The 19,509-nt window shown below is 40.8% G+C and overlaps 1 protein-coding gene across 1 annotated transcript in view; it reads left to right on the top strand.

Annotated features, from left to right (window-relative positions):
* Positions 1 to 19,509, top strand: part of LOC102382232 (V-type proton ATPase subunit S1-like) — a 98,318-nt gene that overhangs the window by 11,509 nt on the left and 67,300 nt on the right. Inside the window, exons 2-5 of the mRNA XM_025205166.1 lie at positions 258 to 384; positions 486 to 554; positions 11,786 to 11,982; positions 15,810 to 15,850. Coding sequence (XP_025060951.1) covers positions 258 to 384; positions 486 to 554; positions 11,786 to 11,982; positions 15,810 to 15,850 — 434 coding nt within the window. The remainder of the gene's footprint in view (positions 1 to 257; positions 385 to 485; positions 555 to 11,785; positions 11,983 to 15,809; positions 15,851 to 19,509) is intronic.

Here is a 19,509-nt window from a genome sequence, read left to right as displayed (position 1 = left end):
AGCAGTAATAGGAATAAGCGATAATTCTTAGTGGTTTAAATTTATCCTTAGTATAATTGAACAGACTCAATATGAAAACATTGCCAATATGCATTCATCTGCCTAATAGACCATATCATATTAAACCAATATTGGACCTAATCGTATCTGATCTTAAACTGATATTATACCTAATGTTACTCGTGCATGTCTATTTAACTGAAAGAAAAACTGACAACTTTTGCATTACAACTAAAAGAAAATTATTTTACTTTTAGCTCACTGTGGAATTCAGAAACTACTTTACATGAAGGGCACATTATCACAAAGCAAGAGCTGCCTACAGTGCTGCAACCTATTTTTACCCAGAGTTCCAAGAACCTTGTCTTGTTCCTTCAAGATATGGTACGTAATGTAATGTGTCTCATCTTGCCAGTACAGTGCAACCTGTGCATAAGGAGTTGACATGGCACTTGGTAACCTATACTCTCTTTCTTGTTTTTCAGCTTAGCATAGATGACTTCACATATTACAGTGAATCCTATGGCACCGAAAAGCCATTTCACAATGTGCAGGCAAGCATTTCTCTATCCTAGTCAACCTCACAGCTGTACTTCAAACAAAAGAAAAAATAATGCTACAAAAAAGTAACAAAAGGTTATTAATGAATTATACTTAGTTAAGACAGTCTGATGATTTAAAAATGGGCATTCAGTTTTAACAAATGGATTTTAGTAAATCAACAGTTTGCTGCAGCAGCTTTCTTCAATATTACATTTCACAGTATAAAACAACAACAAATCCTATACTAACACTGTAAAGTGACATAATGAAACCCACTTACAAGAATTACTGGACAAGGGAAAATAGTTATAGGAATAAATTCCTATATCTGTTCTTCAAAAGTTAACTTATTTTGTTTCCCTAGTGACATACCCAATAGTAACTGTGAAGACATTTTATAGCGTGTAAACATTTGTCTTGATTTTTCAGTGCAATGATGTGATTAATCGTGATGATTAGACTCCTGGATTCTTCAGCTGATCACCTGTACCACAACAGACTTTACTAACGGTACAGAAGATGTAAATGTGTACTTTGGGATGAATACATTATTGGAGTTACAGTAAAGTGTGACTTACGATCCAGTATCTGACTCCTCAGAAAGGGGCATTAAGTTCTTTGCTGGGGGTGCTTAATTTCCTGTGGTTTCAAATCTAAGCAGACCTGTGCTTGGTTCATTCAAGAGCAAATTTCACTCCTGCTTCTGTGTTGTTCAAGTTAGGTAAATTTTCAGTTCAAAGGTCTGCCTAAGATGTATTCATGCCTGCATAAATAAGACAGATAAGGTTCTTTGGGTAAAAAGGAACCTGAAGAAGGGTGTTTGTACATGAAAGCTTGCAGAGAACAACTTTGCCAGTTATTTAGTTGGTCTAATAAAAGATCTTACATTTACCCAAAGAACCTTGTCTGCCTATGTCCTTAGACCAACACGGCTACAACTAACAGCCCTAATGCATAAATAAGATGGATTAATGCCTGCAAGATCCTTGTCAGGTAATAATCTTCCTTGATAGGGCCTTGGTACACGTGTACACATGTTTCATAGTTGCTAGGGTCAGGAGGGACCTGAACAGATCATCTAGCCTGACCCCCTGCCACAGGCAGGAATAAATGCTGGGTTCACAAGACCCCAGACAGGAGATCATCTAACCTCTTTTTGAATTTGCCCAAGGTAGGGGCGAGGACCACTTCCCTGGGAAGTTGGTTCCAGATTTTGGCCACCCTAACTGTAAAATATTGCCTTCTGATCTCTAACCTAAACCTATTCTCCATCAGCTTCTTACCATTGTTCCTCGTCACCCCAGGTGGTGCTGGGGAGAAAAGGGCTCTACCTATTTGCTGTTGATCCCCCCTGATGAGTTTGTAGGCAGTCACCAGGTCCCCCCTCAGCCTCCTCTTGCTGAGGCTGAACAGGTTCAGGTCCCTCAGTCTCTCCTCGTAGGGCCTGTCCTGCTGCCCCCTCACCAAACGGGTGGTCCTCCTCTGACCCCTTTCCAGGCTGGCCACATCCCTTTTGAAGTGCAGCACCCAGTACTGAATACAGTACTCCAATTGCGACCTGACCAATGTTGCACAGAAGGGAAGTATCACCTCTCTGGACCGGCTTGAGATGCACCTTTGGATGCATGACAAGGGATGGCTGGGCCTGCTGGGGGGCGGCTTGGGGGTGGTTGGAGTCAATAATGACTCCAAGATCCCTTTCTGCCTCTGTGCTTTCAAGAGGGGAACTCCCCAGCCTGTATGTATGCTGTGGATTCCTTCTCCCAAGGTGCAACACCCTGCATTTATCTATGCTGAACCCCATCCTATTCTCATCTTCCCACTTTTGTAGTCTGTCTAAATCTAGTTGCAGCCTCTCTCTACCTTCAAGTGTGCCCACCTTGCCCTACGTCTTAGTGTCATCAGAAAACTTGGACAATGTGCTTTCAACCCCCTCTTCCAAGTTGCTGATGAAGATGTTAAACAGTGTGGGCCCGAGGACCGAGCCCTGAGGTACCCCACTGCTCACATCTCACCAGGTTGAGTACGACCTATCCACCACTACTCTCTGGGTGCACCCCATCAGCCAGGTTTTTACCCATCCAACTGTGTAGGCATCAATGCCACAGTCGCTTAATTTATTAATGAGAGTGGGGTGAGAGACAGTGTCAAAGTCTAGAAGTCTTTCTTAAAGTCTAGAAGACTACGTCCACGGTGACACCATCATCCAAGGATTTAGTTACTTGGTCATAAAAGGCATGTTCTGAGTAATGGGGTAGCAAATTAACTACAATACAAATTCTTCCATCCTTTGCTTTTAACCATGACAACATCAAAAGCTACAGGGTTTATTCCAGGCAAGAGAAGCATTTGAGGAGTGACTTCTTCACAACCTCCATGATGCTAGTAGAAGGCCTGGTTACTCAGGCTTCTAACCATGGGCAGATCTAGGATTTTGAAAAGGGAGGTGCGGATGGTAGGATGCATCAGTATTATTCAGTTTGAGATAGAAGTAAAAACATCTACAACTTTATAGGACTGTGCATTATTTTGTTATATATCAAATATAAAAATATACAGTTGGTCCAATAAACATATCACAAAAAAAACCTTGCCTCCAGAACAGTAAGTAGCAACATGACTGAGTAATATCTATAAGGTATGGGACTGCAACAAGTATGGCAAGAGTGGCTACAGAGACACATGACTCTGGGAAGTCACTCCTCTGGGAAGCCTTAAGGGGGAGCCTTTAAAGGCAAGCCAAGGCTTTCTCTACTGCTGTTGTTTATGCTTCTACAGGGTCTTAGAGCCTGGAGCTCAGCTGGCCACACATATGGGAAAACTTCATTCTGAAGAGCATGGCTCAGGCCAAGGTGCTGCTTGACCCATTCCCTGCTGGACAGTTCACTCCCTTACTGCAGTAGCTTTGTTGTTAGCTACCTAGAGTGAAGTAGGGAGGAGGAATGGGACTTTCCCCACCTGTTCTAATCCCCAGGAGCTGGGCTTAGGGCTGTCTGCCACTTTACCTATTCCCTGCTGGCTCTAGTACTAGCAATTTGCTCCTTCATTGAAGGAGCCATGTTGGTCAAGTCAAGGGAAGAGCAGATAGGACTTTTCCCCCAGAGCAGCATGCGCTCCAGATCCCTGGAACAATGGCTTTTTTTCTAGAAAAATTAAAACTTTCCACAAGAAAGCATGAAAATTTGGTAAAGGTCTCATCTGAAAAGATGTGTCAGGGTTAGGATGAAATTTCTGCTCAAAAGGGGAGAGAAGACCAGAATCCCAAACAGCCTGGTGGCTGGAGCACTTACTTGGGATGTTGGAGACCCAGTTTCAAGTCGCTGCAGGGCCTGACTTGGATCTGAGTCTGACTTGTGTATGCCAGGTAGCAGTTGGCTACTCTAGGATGGGCTTGTCAACAATTTTCTGTGTAGAAGCAGTTCAACTTTGTATAAATAATTGAATATTAAGTGTAGTAAAAAGACACTGTCTTACAGTCCTGTTTCAATGAATGCTTAATTACAAGAAATGAGATCTCTGCAGCAGAAAAGACTGAGACACATATCCCAAAATAGCTGATAGCTTGGTGGGTGGACCATTCACTATAGAGAATGGCAGAGGAGAGACTTGACCCTGAGTCGTACATATCCCATGTGTTTTCTCTCTCTCTCAAAACTGAGAAGTCTTGGTTTCCACACAGTGTAGAATAGAGAAAGCCTTTAAACTCTCATTGTTTCATGAAATAGGTAAATTGTTTCCTGCACAGCATTAATCCTGTGAAAAAATAGCACATGATCATGCACATGATCATGTAATTAAGACTGTCATAATTAGACTTAGCAGAATTATATATATACAGCTAAAATCAATGTGTATTTTTAAGCATATGTTTCAATTCTTATCAATTTAAATTGTTCAGAATTGTGTGAAATTAGGGGTGTGGGAGTATGTCCATACACATGCACATACACATAGTTTCATAGTTTCATAGTTTCAGGGTCGGAAGGGACCTAATAGATCTTCTAGCCCGACCCCCCGCCAGGGCGGGAGAACAACCCAAAAACACAAACAAAACCACTCACCCTAAAAACAAAAACGGGACTCAAATGAGTCCAGCCAGGTAAGTATCCAGCCTCCTCTTAAAGATCCCCAGGGTAGGGGCCAGCACCACCTCCCTTGGAAGTTGGTTCCAGCTCCTAGCCGCCCTGACTGTGAAGTAGTTTTTTCGGATGTCCAATCTGTACCTCCTCTCCATCAACTTGTGCCCATTATTCCTTGTTATGCCAGCAGGGGCTAGGGGAAACAGCGTCTCCCCCAAACCCTTCTGGTTCCCCCTAGTGAGTTTATAGACGGTCACCAGGTCCCCCCTCAGCCTTCTCTTGTGGAGGCTGAATAGGTTCAAGTCCCGCAGTCTCTCACTGTAGGGTCTGCCCTGTTGTCCCCGGATCATGCGGGTGGCCCTCCTCTGGACCCTCTCCATGTTGTCCACATCCCTCCTGAAATGGGGCGCACAGAACTGGACACAATACTCCAGCTGCGGCCTGACCAGCGTCGCATAGAGGGGGAGGATCCCCTCCCTGGCTCTACTCGAGATGCACCTGTGGATGCACGACAAGGTCCGGTTAGCCCTGCCAACCATGACCTCGCATTGCCGGCCCATGTTCATCTTGGAGTCAATAATGACACCAAGATCCCTTTCCGCCTCCGTGCTCTCACATGCATGAACACACACATGCATGCGCCCACATGTGCCTGCTTCCTTCTCCAGCCCAACACACAGCAGGCACAGGGAAAGTTGCTGTGCTGCCAGGTGGTCAGCCTACTGCCCAGCCCCTGTGCATGGCATCGCCTATCCCAGCACCCACTTTCCTTTGTCACACAACAGTCACTGCCCTCTGGCCCCCCAGCCCCTCCCAGCTCCCTGGCAAGGAAGCCTCCAGCCGCTGCAGCAACATCTGCCCCCTGCAGCCAGCAGTTTGCTCTGCCTGCCAGCTCCCACCCAAGTCTGCAAGGCAGGGCCTAGCTGGCTAGCACCCTGCAGGCACCAAGCTGGGGAGGGAGGCAGCAGTGGGAACAGGTGCACACTAACACACCAATGCAGTGCCCAGCCTGCTCCCTGCCTCCAGCTGCTATTACGCAGGATCCTTCATGCTGCAGTAGCAGCAGCCTATTCTTAGGTCCCCTTTCTATAAATTTCTATTATTAATGATGGAAATATTTTTCCGTTGGTCTGTGAGTGTGAGGTGAAATTGATGGTTATGGATAAAAATCAAATCCTGCCAAGCCTAGTCATAATACATATGGATGGAGGAAGGAAGACACACATTAAGGTTGAACAGACAATCTTAATTCTGTCATTCCCTAACTTTTGAGTACTGAATTTTGCAATCTTAATGCTTGTCTAATGTAGTTTGTGTACATGTGTAAAAGAATATATTGTAGTGAAAAGAAAATAGAATCTTTAAGATAGTATCGGGATCTTTGTGGGTGGCATCTTTTATTAGACCAACTGTAGGCAAGCTCTTGGGTACCAAGTGCCTTTCTTCAGGTCTCTGGGAGGCTCTTTGTAGCACAGGGATCTTCTGAATTGACTTTTGTTCATCCTGGTTTCTCTCAATATTTTTCTTCCAGTTCCCTCTTCCCTTCTGCTTGAAGCCAGGGAATCCTTCAGGTAAAGCACCCACCCTTGCCAGGAAGGGAGACCTGAAAACATGTCTATATCCCATCCAACTATGTGGCTGTTCCAATTGGAGAAATGACACAAAAATCCTTCTCTCTCACACCCTTAAGATGATCATTTTATTTTCACTTACATGTACATGTGTAAAGCTTTGATGACACTTGTGCATCTGTGATCATAATCTCTAAGGCCAGAAATGGTTATTATAGTCACTTACTTTAATATTCTGTAAAACAGGTTGTAGAAATTAACCCAATTATTCCTACATCAAACCCATTCCATTTTTTGTTAGAACATATCTTTAAAAAAATCCAGTCTTGGTCATATTACAAAGGATCCCATTATAATTCTCTCTCTTTCTCAGGCACAGAGTAAAGGGCAACTCTGAATTGCCTCACCAAGAGAAATTAACTTTTATGTTGCATGATCACAATTTTTACATCTTTGATAGGCTTTTATTGTACAAGTGATTCATTAGAATCTAGTAGGTGTGGCTTGTCACCTGAATATCCTCCTCTTGACCTTTAGTGATGCAAATTTATTCAGAGACTTAAACCAGAGATCTTATTTAATATGTATATGTGAATGTAGCAGCATGTGTAATACAAGAAAAAAAGTGTGATTTGCAAAAAAGGGTTATAGGATTGTAACTCTCAGACATTTTCAGATATTAGATTTGTGTAGCTCTCTACATGAGTAGCTGTTTTGAGCTTTTGGGATCAATGGTTGTGTGTGCAATTAGGACTTCCATTCCCGGTTAATACAGAGAAAGATGTTATAAGTACATCATTTGTTTTAAACATTCAAATAATTTCTTTATTAAATAATAAAATACAGAGACTGGCATTCTGGGAGAAGTTTTGTCAACTGAATATGTATCCCACAAACCATTTTTCTCTAATATAGGTTTGATGTTCCCTGAGCAATACTTAACTCTATTGAATTACAATGTGTAATAAAGCAACCTAATTAGTTGCCAGCTGTGCAGTTGTGTAATTACTACTGTAAGTCAGAACTTTCTACTATGCATGTACATATGCATATCCATATGACTTATGTTTCTAGACACTAGAAAAGCACAGATATTCCTTGATAACCAAGCATAATCTCATTAGCCAAAACAAAGCCTTGCATGTAAATGAAAAAAATAGCATTTGCTAGCAGAAAGCTTTGATTATCTTATCAGCTGGCTGAGTAGGATCAGCAATCCTGTTTCAGCCGGATTGCTTAATAGGAATATGGTATATCAATATGAGCTTCTAAATGCTGATATTACTGCACTCATCCCAGAGGCTGAATTATGGTATTTTTTTAGCTAAACATTTTTCTTTTACTTAGTGCGTGTATATATATATATATATATATATATTGACAACCCTTGTACATACGTATAATTCAATTTAACTGTATTTGGTTCAAAGTCCATGTTGTCTTAGCAACATTGTACAAAAAGTATGTAGTGGACCAGTCCTCAGCTCTTTGTTTTCTGGCTAAATTGGCTGAAATGTTGCTTGTTACTCATGCCAGATACCTAAATCTACTGCTGTATACTCCTTGTACCAACGTCAGCTAAATTGATATCTATTACTCTGAAATGAGAGCGTTACCACAAGAGGGTTGCCCCCTTACTAGATCCAGTTTCTAAACTCATTTCCATTTGTATGTTTTTTACTAAATTCAAGGCCTTGAATTGTTTTTTGTTTTGCATTGTTTTGTTTTACATGTACCTTACCTCAAAGGGTACTTAACTTTTTAACAAAAGTTGTATTTTTTTAAAGATTCAAACCTACCCCTAAATTTGCTGTAGGAATTAACAAACGGCATACTTTAAAGACACTATTTCCATGGTAAAGCAAGCAAAGAGGGACTGGATGTAACGCTCTTAATAATTATGAAGTTAAAAAAAGAATTTATTTATAAAAAAGTTCAAGCTCTGCGAGAGTAGCTAAATACATACATAAACTAAATGAATAAAACAACCATCACAACATTAGAAGAGAAACTGCAATAGAATGAAGAACTAGCTATTTAAAAATACTTTCAATAGTTGAAATAAAATATCTGCTAAAAGTATATCACACCAATTTTCACTTGTATCATACAAAAGGGTGAAAGACTAGAGATGGGATAAGGCAGATGGTAAGGCAAGGTTGGCCCCTTGGAGACTAACTCATTCAGCAAAGCATGAGCCTCTACTAGGCAACAGTCTACTTTGATGCTAGGTTGTTGCTGATGAAAACTCATACCTCTGAACCAATTAGTCTCGAAGGTGCCAACCCTGCCTTACCTTCAGCCTGGCTTAAGGCTAACATGGCTAGCTGCCTCTCCATGTGAACCATAATGCATAATTTTATGCATAATAAGTTCATTTCATAAATCTAAAAATATAAAATTAATACAAGCTTCTGAAAGAGTAACAATGCTAATTTTCCATGTGATTAACACGCATAGAAACAGATGGTTCTTATAGCTCAGTTTGATTTGATTTGTTTTTATATGACAATAATAGATTGGTGTTGTAGAAAATAAACTTCAATATTTGAAAGGTACTCCTAAGGATAAAAAAGGCAGATTTCAAGGATCTAATTTATCAATTTGTCTGCTTTGTTACTATGTTTCCAGATATTTTCAGAGCAAATGCGTATATTTACCTCATATATGGTTTCTTAGAAAGTGGATTGAAAACCCTCTATTCACAATCTTTTTGAGAAAAATTAAAGACACTAACAATGTACCTCTTAATGTTTGCTCCATTGTAGGAGAATCATTGAACTGTAGTGTCATGAGGGACTTTGAGTCCAAACCCCTGCACAAATGCAGGAGCTTCAGGGGATTTTTAAGAAGTCAAAAGGTATTCATTAGTGGAGTGATCTAACATAGCCAAAAGAAACTTCTTTTACAAATATCATGGACAGCAGCTTCCACATAGAGATTCCACTATCACTTCATGGTCTTGGGAAAAAGATTTATTTCCCTTTCACACCTTGGGCTCTTCTGTGCTGATATGTCTAGTCCTTCATTAGACTGTAAAATGCCTGCCTTTAGTTCTATGCATTCCCCATACTTTTAAAGTCATCTAGGACTACAGAAAATAAAAGATGCACAATAGATGGAGCATCAACTAAAGATTTAAATATCATCTAAATTATCATCTAGATTCTTTTATTGCATGTAATGGCCACACTGTTCACTTGTTTAGTACATATTGCTACAAAAACTGTGTTATAGAGGGTAGGAGGTTAAAATAATAAAACTGTCAGCCTTAAATATTGCCTCAGGTTTATAAAATGCAAAATGTGATCTATTTCCAAGTTTAAGCAAAGCTAGCAAGGCAGGAGTACATTCCTCCTCACCTCCCATTTCCTTCCTTGTGCAACAATGCAGTTTTTTTAAAGTTCATTTTCCTAGAGTTGCTTTTTCTACCATTCTAGGTACTACAATAATAATAAAAATAAAGTATTTCTTATTTCCAGCAAGTGAAGGTCAAAGGTCCTCTCATGACTAGTGGCAGCTGGGGTTGGCACTGTTAAGGCACACCAGATTCTGTGGCCAAAAGCCCACAAGGCAAGGATGTGATTAGTACCATGGTCAGCAACTTTTGACTCCCTGGTCCAAATGGCCAACTAGACTTGAGTCAACTGGAACAGCCATTGCCCTAAGTCTGTAGTGAGACTTGAATTCATACCTCCAGAGTTTTAGCAAGAGATCTAACCCATGCTGCCACTTTACTTCTATTAGCAATCAGTAAAATGTGAAAATGACTGTCTGCTGAGCCTGGAGTTTGCGCCTTTTAAAATCAGCACTGGGAGGAAAACATAAGATATAAGAAATGATCCAAGCAATTGGCAATACTAAGTCAGAAAAGTGGTAGGCAGACAGAAAACAGAAAGGGGAGAAAAAAGAAGAAGAGAAAAGTTTTAGCAATGCCATAACACTAACATCAGCTGAGAGAGAGTCTATAACAAGCTGAACATCAGAATGCTAGGTAGTGTCAATTAGTTATATATTTAGAAATGCTAAAGAAAAGATAAAATGTGGTAAACTAGACACAGTGGGGGAAAATACACAAATATTCATTTAAATTTCTGAACAACTTTATTCAGACTATTCACACTTGCTTTTCTTAAACATTTTATTTGAGCATTGCATTTGTTAAAATTAATTGCAAAAAATGTTAAGCATGAATGCCTCAATATTTTATTAAGTTGTTTTTTTTTTTACTTACTGTTTATGAGCATTTGGATCAGAGACCTGAGTAAGAGTTAAGCTCATTTAATAAAGCAGGGCTGGGTATTTGACCAGTCAAATAAAGTTTGGTTAATTGACCAGTCTAATATTGGTCAAAAATTGTTAAAAAAAATGCCAATAGGTCTAAATAATACACACAAAAATACAAATTTTCCATTAAGAAATGTGTCAAAAAACAATTAAATAATCATATTTCTGTCAAGAAAACTATACAAAAGGTAGGGTTTTTTGTAAAATTCCTATAATCTTTGATCAGTCAAAAATATACAGTCAATCAACCAGTCAATTGACAATATTGCCTGCCCTAGAATAAAATAATATTATATTTGACCATTTTAATGGACTCAGTCTGAGTTTTACAATTTAAGTTTTGTTTACAAAACCAGCAAATAAATGGAAACTATGAAGGTATTTTATAGTAAATGAATGTGAATGAATGGGAAATGAAATAATGAAGTAAAAGGAAATTAGTAATCTGTTTATAGAGATGTTTTAAGCCCTAAGGCCAAATTTGTCCAAACACTTTTTATTATAAATTAGTCATCGTCAAGACAAAATCAATCATGATAGGGTCTTATCAGGAAAGGGTATTTAATATATAAATAAATAATGAAAATTGATACTAGTAATGTGACTTTGCTACTTATTGCACTTCTGTAGCTTGTGCTATCATTTATATATCTGTTTCAGTTTTAAGGGCATTACATAGCTATCTAATGATTATTTGGTGGCTTTTATATATTGGACTGGTATTTAAATCATGGAGACTGGGTTCTTGAGTTGTCCCACCAGGACTGGGGCACAGTTGTAGAATTGTGCAAAGCTCTGTGCTGTTTTTTGAGTATTGAAAGAGTCATAACCCAGATGCTGCATCAGTCCAGTGTTTTCCAGAATCAGGCTCATATAGTTTGAAATGTGGTATATTCTAAATAAAACATAATAACAATTTCAATTACAAAAACAAACTTATTTGCACAAATGTAAATACCTAGGGCTGGTTGAAAAATGCAAAATTATTATATTAAAATGTTGACTATTTTGTTAATAGTCAACATTCCAAATTTACAGACATTTCAGTGACTTTATAAACTGGTTTAAACCAACCAAATGTTCTTGCAATATATAATTTTGCAAAAAAAAGTTTATAGCTTTTGGTAATTTTAAACCCTCCATCTCTCCCAATACTTTCTTTTGCCCTATTTGTTAAACTATATATATTTGGATACATGTTCAGAGTCATATAGAGTTCTTTGAATATTGTAAAACTATAAAACATTATTGACTCATGTCTTAATTATAAAGCAGATAGCTAAATGCTCCATATATGTATTACAGGAAATCCTTAAATCTTCATCATCATCTTTAATTTTATCTGCTGTTGACTCTGAGACTGCTAGATATCTTTTGGACTATCTTCTGGGAGTTGTGGAATGGAAGTTAACAAATATAGATAACCTCAATGATGCATCAGAGATGGAAGTGAATACATCAAAGTCCAACCTATTTGTGATAAAGCTACAGCCAGGCAACAGGTATGGGGCTTTTTGTGGTAAAGGTTGGAACTGATGTGTCTGTACACAGGATTCTTAAGGCTTCTTAAAAATGCCATATGGATTAATTATGTAGAAAAGTCAGTGAACCAATAATGTACAGGATAAGGGAAGTTATTGTTACTTGTAAATATGCATTCTGTATTATTTCATACCTTTAGTTATGTTTACTAAGTATAATGTTTGAATGGTGTAGAGAAGGTCAATTAGACATTCCTATTTTATCTGCTTTGTTATACTACAACAAGGGGTACCTAAGTTGCACGCCACCAGGGGAAGCCCAGCACAATGGAACTGTCTGCCTTACCCGCACCCTGTATCCATATGCAGCTCCTGGGACTCCATCAGGAAGTAGGGAGTGGGGCTCTGGTGGTGCACAAGTCCCGGAAGCTGCATGTGAGTCCCACATGATAGAGGCAGGCTGGCCTGGCTCTGCTCCTTGCCACCATGTGTAGCTTCTGAAACTGACTGAAGCTGTGCGCCGCTGGGCACCAGCACCTGCATAGGCCATGAGCACCCTGAGGGCCTGCTGCTGCTGGCAGTGGCAGGGGCTATACACTATGGGGGGTATGTGGGGGAATCCCTACACCCTACCTCCCACCCCACAACCCCCAACAGGTACACACATCCACAGCTTCCAACATACCCTACACCCCACACACAGCCATACCTCCTCACAACCCCCTATACACACACACACCCCCCACATCCCATCACACACACACACACACACACCCACACACTCCTCCACATGCAACATACAAGAGTAAAACCTTATTTTTGAGCTATTATGCAATTACCTCTATATACACTATGCAAACCACATGTAAATCAGGACAAAAATATTTTTAAAAATAAAATTAAAATACATTATAGTAGATGTTTGACTTCTAGTATATGATTTTGTGGGTTTTTTCTGGTTCCAAGATGGCAACTAAAAAGGAGTAGTTCTGGGGGCAAGGGAAGGAACTTCTGGTGGCAAAGATCAGGGGCTCGGAAGCAGGACTTGTGGTCCTTGTGGCTAGGAAGCAGGACTTGTGGTCCCAAGACAGTGATAAGGGGGTGGAGCACCTATGAAGGGAGAGGGCTACCATTGTGGCCCTTGACTGCTCACCAAAGCTCATTAAGTGACCCTCCAGACAAAATAATTGCCCACCCCTGAATTAGCCTGTTAATCGCTTCTAAAATAGTAAATTAGCTCTAAATTCAGGTAATTAGTAGTATGAGAAAATGGAAAACAAGCCACAATATGGAATTAATTCCACATTGTTATTCCACAATATGGAATAATTTTGCAGCTGGTTTGCACTGCATCTTAAGTGGAACATGTGGCATGGTTTTTGCCATGCAGCCTGATGCCAGCTTCATAATGGGTAGAGACCTACTGAATTTGAGGAGTCAGCCCCCTGATTTTGTGGGCAGAACACAGAGCCTGAAAGCCATTTTGCAGGTGGAACATGGCGCCCCCCCCTGCACCTCTGATTGGCTGAGGGGCCCTGGTGGCTGCACCCCTTGCTGCTGATTGGCTGTGAGGGCTTCCCATCATAAGCTTTGCCCCTCACTGCCAGTTGTTGGAGAGGGGTGGGGCCACATGACAGGCAGCCTTTGCAGCCAGTCAGCAGGGCAGGGGTGGCAGCCATCTTGCTGGCAGTCCTTTAAGCAGGCAGCCTTCATGCCAGGCAGCCCAGCCAGAGCTGCCCAGTACAGTATTTAAAGTCCCTAGTGGGTGAAACCAAAAGGTTCCTTTGCTGGCAGCTTGTGCTTCTCCCATCTAGACACTCTGGGCAATGTTCATAGAATCATAGAAAATTAGGCCTGGAAGGGACCTCTGGAGGTCATCTAGTCCAACACCCTGCTCAAAACAGGATCATCCCCAACCAGATCATCTCAGCCAAAGCTTTGTGTAGCCATGCTTTGAAAACCTCCAAGGATGGAGCTTCCACCACCTCTGGGTAATCTGTTCCAGTGTTTTACTACCCACCAAATGATAAAATTCTTCCTAATATCTAACCTAAACTTCCCTTGCTGCAGCTTGAGATTTGCTCTTTGTTCTGTCATCTGTCACTGCTGAGAACAGTTTAGCTCCATCCTCTTTGGAACCAGCCTTCAGGTAGTTGAAGTCTCCTCTTTTCTAGACTAAATAAGCCCAGTTCCCTCATTCTTTCCTCACGAGTCATGTCCCCCAACCCACTCATCATTTTTGTTGCCCTCTCTCCACTTTGTCCACACCCTACCTGTAGTGGGAGCCCAAAACTGAATACAGCACTCCAGGTGTGGCCTCACCAGTGCTTTATAGAGGGGAATGATCACTTCCCTTGACCTACTGGCAACACACATACCAATGCAGCCCAGTATGCTGTTAGCCTTCTTAGCAACAAGAGCACACTCCTGGCTCATGTTCAGCTTATTGTCCACTGTAACACCCAGGTCCTTTTCTGCAGAGCTGCTGCCCAGCCCGACAGCCCCCAGCCTGTACTGATGCATGGGATTGTTCTGTCCTAAGTGCAGGACTTTGCATTTGTCCTTGTTGAACCTTATGAGATTTCTTTTGGCCCATGTTGTCTGGCCTGGGGTTTTAACAATCAGCTCATTGTCAGCCCTAGTCCCTGGAAAGCTCAAACGAGATCTCAATCAAGACCTGAAACTGTCAAGCAGAGCTAATTTGCAGGTCAGTTGACTGTTAGCTTCACATGGGGGCACCTGGCTGTCAACTTGTCAATACAGGGGGCTCCTTGTGTATTAGCAGATAGTAATGGCACTATTACAATCTGATTCCCCAATCCCCAAAACACATCCCCTGCCTGCATGTGTGGCAAGGTGGAAATCATCATTATTGGGATCAGGGTCAGATCTTAGCAGGCTGTTAAATGAATGTGCGCTAGGTCACATTATAACCAAGTTGGGGAAGGTAAAAGAGAAATAATTGCATGTTTCAGTGCCTAAAACAACCCCTGTCTGCTAAACGATTCTTTTACAGGTATGTTGTTATATAATTGTATGGAACTTTTACACCTTTCTGGAATGTCCGGTACAAGGTGCTCTTGGTCACAGAATACTAAATAGTATATGGCTCTTATCTGGAACAGCAACAAACCAAAAAGCTTTGAACTTCACAGATGGTTCTGTTAGACACTGTCAGCAAATCATTTAAGTTCAAGAGAGTCAGATAAATGATTGATTTGGGGATTTTGATCTTAACTACCCTGGTGATAATTCATAGTATTATCAATTTTACCATAATTTGATGTGTTTCTAATCATCATTTCCCTTCATTTCCAAGTACAGTTGGATGCACTTTTGCACACATGCAGCTAATCCCTCTGCCCAGCTTACCACCATTCCCTTAGCTTCCTATACAGATCATTATTTGAGTGGTGAGCTCTTCCCATTACCAGCTTGATTCTTCCTTTTCCAAAGAGGTAACTGGATCTGAAGTAAATGCAATGCTGTAGAGCATTTTACAGTACAGATGAAATCCTAATGCATGTCCCAAGGAGCTTACAAGCTAATACTAGTTGATGTAATGGCTTGGGAAAAGGGCTAGGAGGGAAGGATTGGCCTTTCATTTGAGGAACTCCATACCTTGGTAGATAAAAAATATATATATATTTTCATGAATACAGTAAATAATATTTTCTCCTGGGCTTTGAAGAAGGACTAATTCTAAAGGAAGGATAGCAGGAGGAGAAACGTATTGTCTTTGCAGACCATCATAGTTTGCTCCAAATTGTTATGAAAGAACTCATGGAAATAAAAACTATGTTCTGGTCTATAAAATATTTTAAATCATCTTTCTTTTCTTTGAATAGATTAAATGACATTTCTATGGCAAAAATTTTTGCAGCAAATGGTAAGCAACATGGCTTGATTATAGCCAATATTTCATGATTTGTTTCTGTCATCTTAGAGCATTCTGTATCTTCTAGAGATGTCATAGAGTATGATACTGTTGCTAATATTTTAAGTTCATTTTACTTACCTGCATCTATAGTATTTTTATGTGGTCAATCCTCACATATTTCGGCACTAATAATCTTGCCCAAGAACTGTTGGTATTTAGTAAAAGGACCCCCATTGACTTCTTTGGACTCTAGATTCGGGCTCCAAATGTGGCTATATTCTATGCCTGCTTTAGTGAGAAGGCTTTTGTAATACTTATTACCTTCATTTTATGACCCCATTTTATGTCAAGAAAGATGTGAATGGTTTCTGTGTCCTTTGCCCATCTGGCTAATGAAAACTGCCCCTTGCCTTCATCTCAGTTATATTTTCAGCTGTACAATTATGGAAATGTGTGCTGGATCCAAAATGTATTACCTTGCTTTGGGTCTTTTGCCAACTATGGTGATGCCAAAGCAGATGCTCAGAGCTTTGCTGAATAAATCCCAGCAACTCAGGGACACTGAATTTTAACTTAGTTACTGAATGGTTGATTCTTAGAATAATCCTACTGTAAGTCTGTAGTGCTGATGATACAAAATCATAGGTGAATCCTATTAATCTGTTTCTTCAATTTTTTTTAAATAAGGGGCCACCATTATAGCTTTCCAACTCTTGTGTTCTGTGGTCCAGCAAATCTATGTGTTACTGGTACCACAGCATTGTCCATTTGCCAAATCTTACCACTATCAGGTGACCTCTCAAGGTCATGATTGTTTGCCAGGTCATTAATTATTTGTATTTGCTACTTACAGACTGCTGATGGCTACTATTTAGTACAAAAAACACCATTTGTCACATCCTTGTAACATGACAAGAATGTTATTAACCAATAAATATAATGTGTTGTTCCTGACTATCAACGATAAAATCAGGCTAGTTAAATATTACAGTCCTCCATTGGCATGGATAGCCATACACTCAAAAAGCTGTGTATGTTTTGTTGCAATAAATTCTTTACCTCTCCCCCTCCACCCTTGTACAGGGTTTTATATTACAACACAACAAAAAGCCAAAAGAATATCTCCTCTACATTCATGGCAAATACCGCTCTGCATAGGATGAGAGATTCGATCAAGCAATAAAATTCAAATCTAGATTTAAAGCAGGATGTTTATATATGTGTTCGGGGAGGCAGGGAGGGAGTGCTTTAATTAGAGTGGCTCTAAGAGCCGCTCTAACTAAAGCACCCAGAGCGCCACGTGTAGCAGTGTCCCTGCACTGAAAAATGGCAGCAGGCACACTTTAGCTAAAGCTTGTTGAACGACTCTGATGCATGTAACACGGGAGTCTGCTGGAGTACAGTAATTGCCACTCCCCAGCAGACTCTTTTAATTGAGTCTGCTCCAATGCACTGTAATTACAGCATGTTGGAGCAACTTCGATGTATGTGTATAGATGTCCTTAAAGTTTAGAAATTTTCTCCTTGGACATGGTTCAGAGTTGGGCCAGGGAAATATTCACAACAGTAATATGACCAGCTGTGCAAATAGGGTTCATGTTCAAATGCAAAATCTCTCCAAAGTTCCAAGTATTCAGATTTGTAAGTCTGTGTGACATGCCATTCACTTCTGATCTCTTCCTGTCTCTGTATATAGATAAGGAATATATTGTACAGAATAGTTAATCCTAACTTTTACTGTGTCTCTATTTCTTCGATCTGATTCCACCCTCCTCCCCCTTTAGCATGCTTCTTTCAGCTCTCTAAGTCACTGTTTTCTTCCAGAAGTTCTGCTTTCTCTGTTTCTTCCACAGTCTCCTTTCAACATTCGCTCCCTCCCTTTTATTTGAGAAAGAGTAGATGATAGTCTGGAGGCCTCTCCATTTTGCTAGCTCCTACTGAGAAACATAGAGAAATGAATTAGCTTTTACTTGGGAGTGGCTTCAGATTCTGTTTTTTTCCAGAAGGATGTGGGATATAAGGTAGCAACTAAGGGTGTAACTGTAGTCAGTGCTATACAAATACATACCTTGAAGAAGTTGCAGTCTAAGGCAAATTAATAGTTTTATAAGAAATGGATAGGGTCTGGTTTGAAATGAGTTTTGGAAACAGGTGATTTAAGTCTTTATCAATTGTACTGTCCTTAAGTATGTTGACACGACAGTTTCTCTGAACAAATAGATCACCTCTCCACCTTTTTAAAAGGCAAAAGTCACTCCTTTTCCTGGTAACTATAGTTACTTTTATCTCCTTATTGCATTGAAATGCTAAATACTGTGTTGTTATCACAGGCATTTTTATCTTAATGAAGGGAGAAACGCATGCATTTACCTAGTATTATAACAGCTGAAAATGCTAGTTTCTGTTGTTTCTTTTTAAAATAGAAATTCTTCTTGTGCCTAAAACATAAAAATAAACTGCATGGTATAATTTTTAGAACTCCTCAACCAAACGTATAGATAAATATCATTTATTTTGCTGGGGCAAGACTGTGTATAGATAGCTTTGTTCAAATGGGCATTAAAATACTACTTTATATGACTACTATTCTTGATTACAACTGCAATTGTCTTAGGTTGGCAAGACCCTGCTGAAAAATGGGTGTTTCACCAAGCTACCTAAGCATTCCTGTTAGTTTAGAGTAAATTACTCTAATCTAGAGTAAATTACTCCAAAATAAACACATCACAAGATAAGAAAGGTTATTTCACCTAACTCCTTCATCAGTCACAATGAAAAATCTAACATCTCAAGTTCCACTGGGTGCTTTATATAAATTATTTCCCAGCATTATCAGCTAAAATCTGGCAACATTTAAAAGCTATAAGTTTTTGTTATGAGTGGGTTCATCTACACAAGCATCTAGCACAGATGCAATAAACTCCGGTGCAGTTTGTGTCGGAGTCAGCAGCTCCTGGGCACAGCATATACTGCAGTTAGAGCCAGAGCAGAGCAGTTCCAGGCTGGAAGCAGGCTTGGAAAGTTAGCCCAGGCTCTGGGTAGCAGCACTGGGCAGCAGAGGGGCTGGGTAGGGCACAAGCATGCTACAATATGGGGCTAGGCATCCCCTATACCAGGGATGGACAAAATATGGCCCGTGAGGCCATTCTATCTGGCCTGCGGGGCCCCTAAAAATTTTAGAAAATGAATATTGATCTGTCCTTGGTTCCTGTCAAAAGTGACAGAAACCAGGGCCAGTAGGACCCAGGGGAAACCTGGTGGGCTCCCATTCCCCCAGCCGGAAGCCCCAGCAGGGGCTTCTGGCCTGGGACCACGTGGCTGCCCCTGCACCGGAACCTCAGGTAAGGGGTGGGGGAGGGTGGGGAAGGACCCTGGGCAGGGAAGGGGTCCAGGGAAAAGCAGAGCCTGGGGAAAAGCAGCCCCTCGCTTGCCCCGTGGTCAGCGCTCCCTGCTGCAGCCGCTTGCATCCTGTGCAGGGCTGTCCTAAGCAGGCAAAGGCAAGGGGCCACTTTTACCCACGCTCAGCACCAGCTTGTAACCTGCCCGTACTACTAGCTTGGGCCCTGCACCGGCTCCAGGCTCACCCGTCGGGGCTGCGCATGGTGACAGCAGCTGTGGCTCCCCCACTTGCCAAACTGAGCAGTGTTTGCTGCTGCTGCCTGCCCAGA

This window comes from Alligator sinensis, unplaced genomic scaffold (genome assembly GCF_000455745.1).
Source record: "Alligator sinensis unplaced genomic scaffold, ASM45574v1 scaffold574_1, whole genome shotgun sequence".
NCBI lineage: Eukaryota > Metazoa > Chordata > Crocodylia > Alligatoridae > Alligator > Alligator sinensis.
Note: the sequence above shows the minus strand (reverse complement) of the source record. Positions and strands in the feature narration are given on the sequence as shown.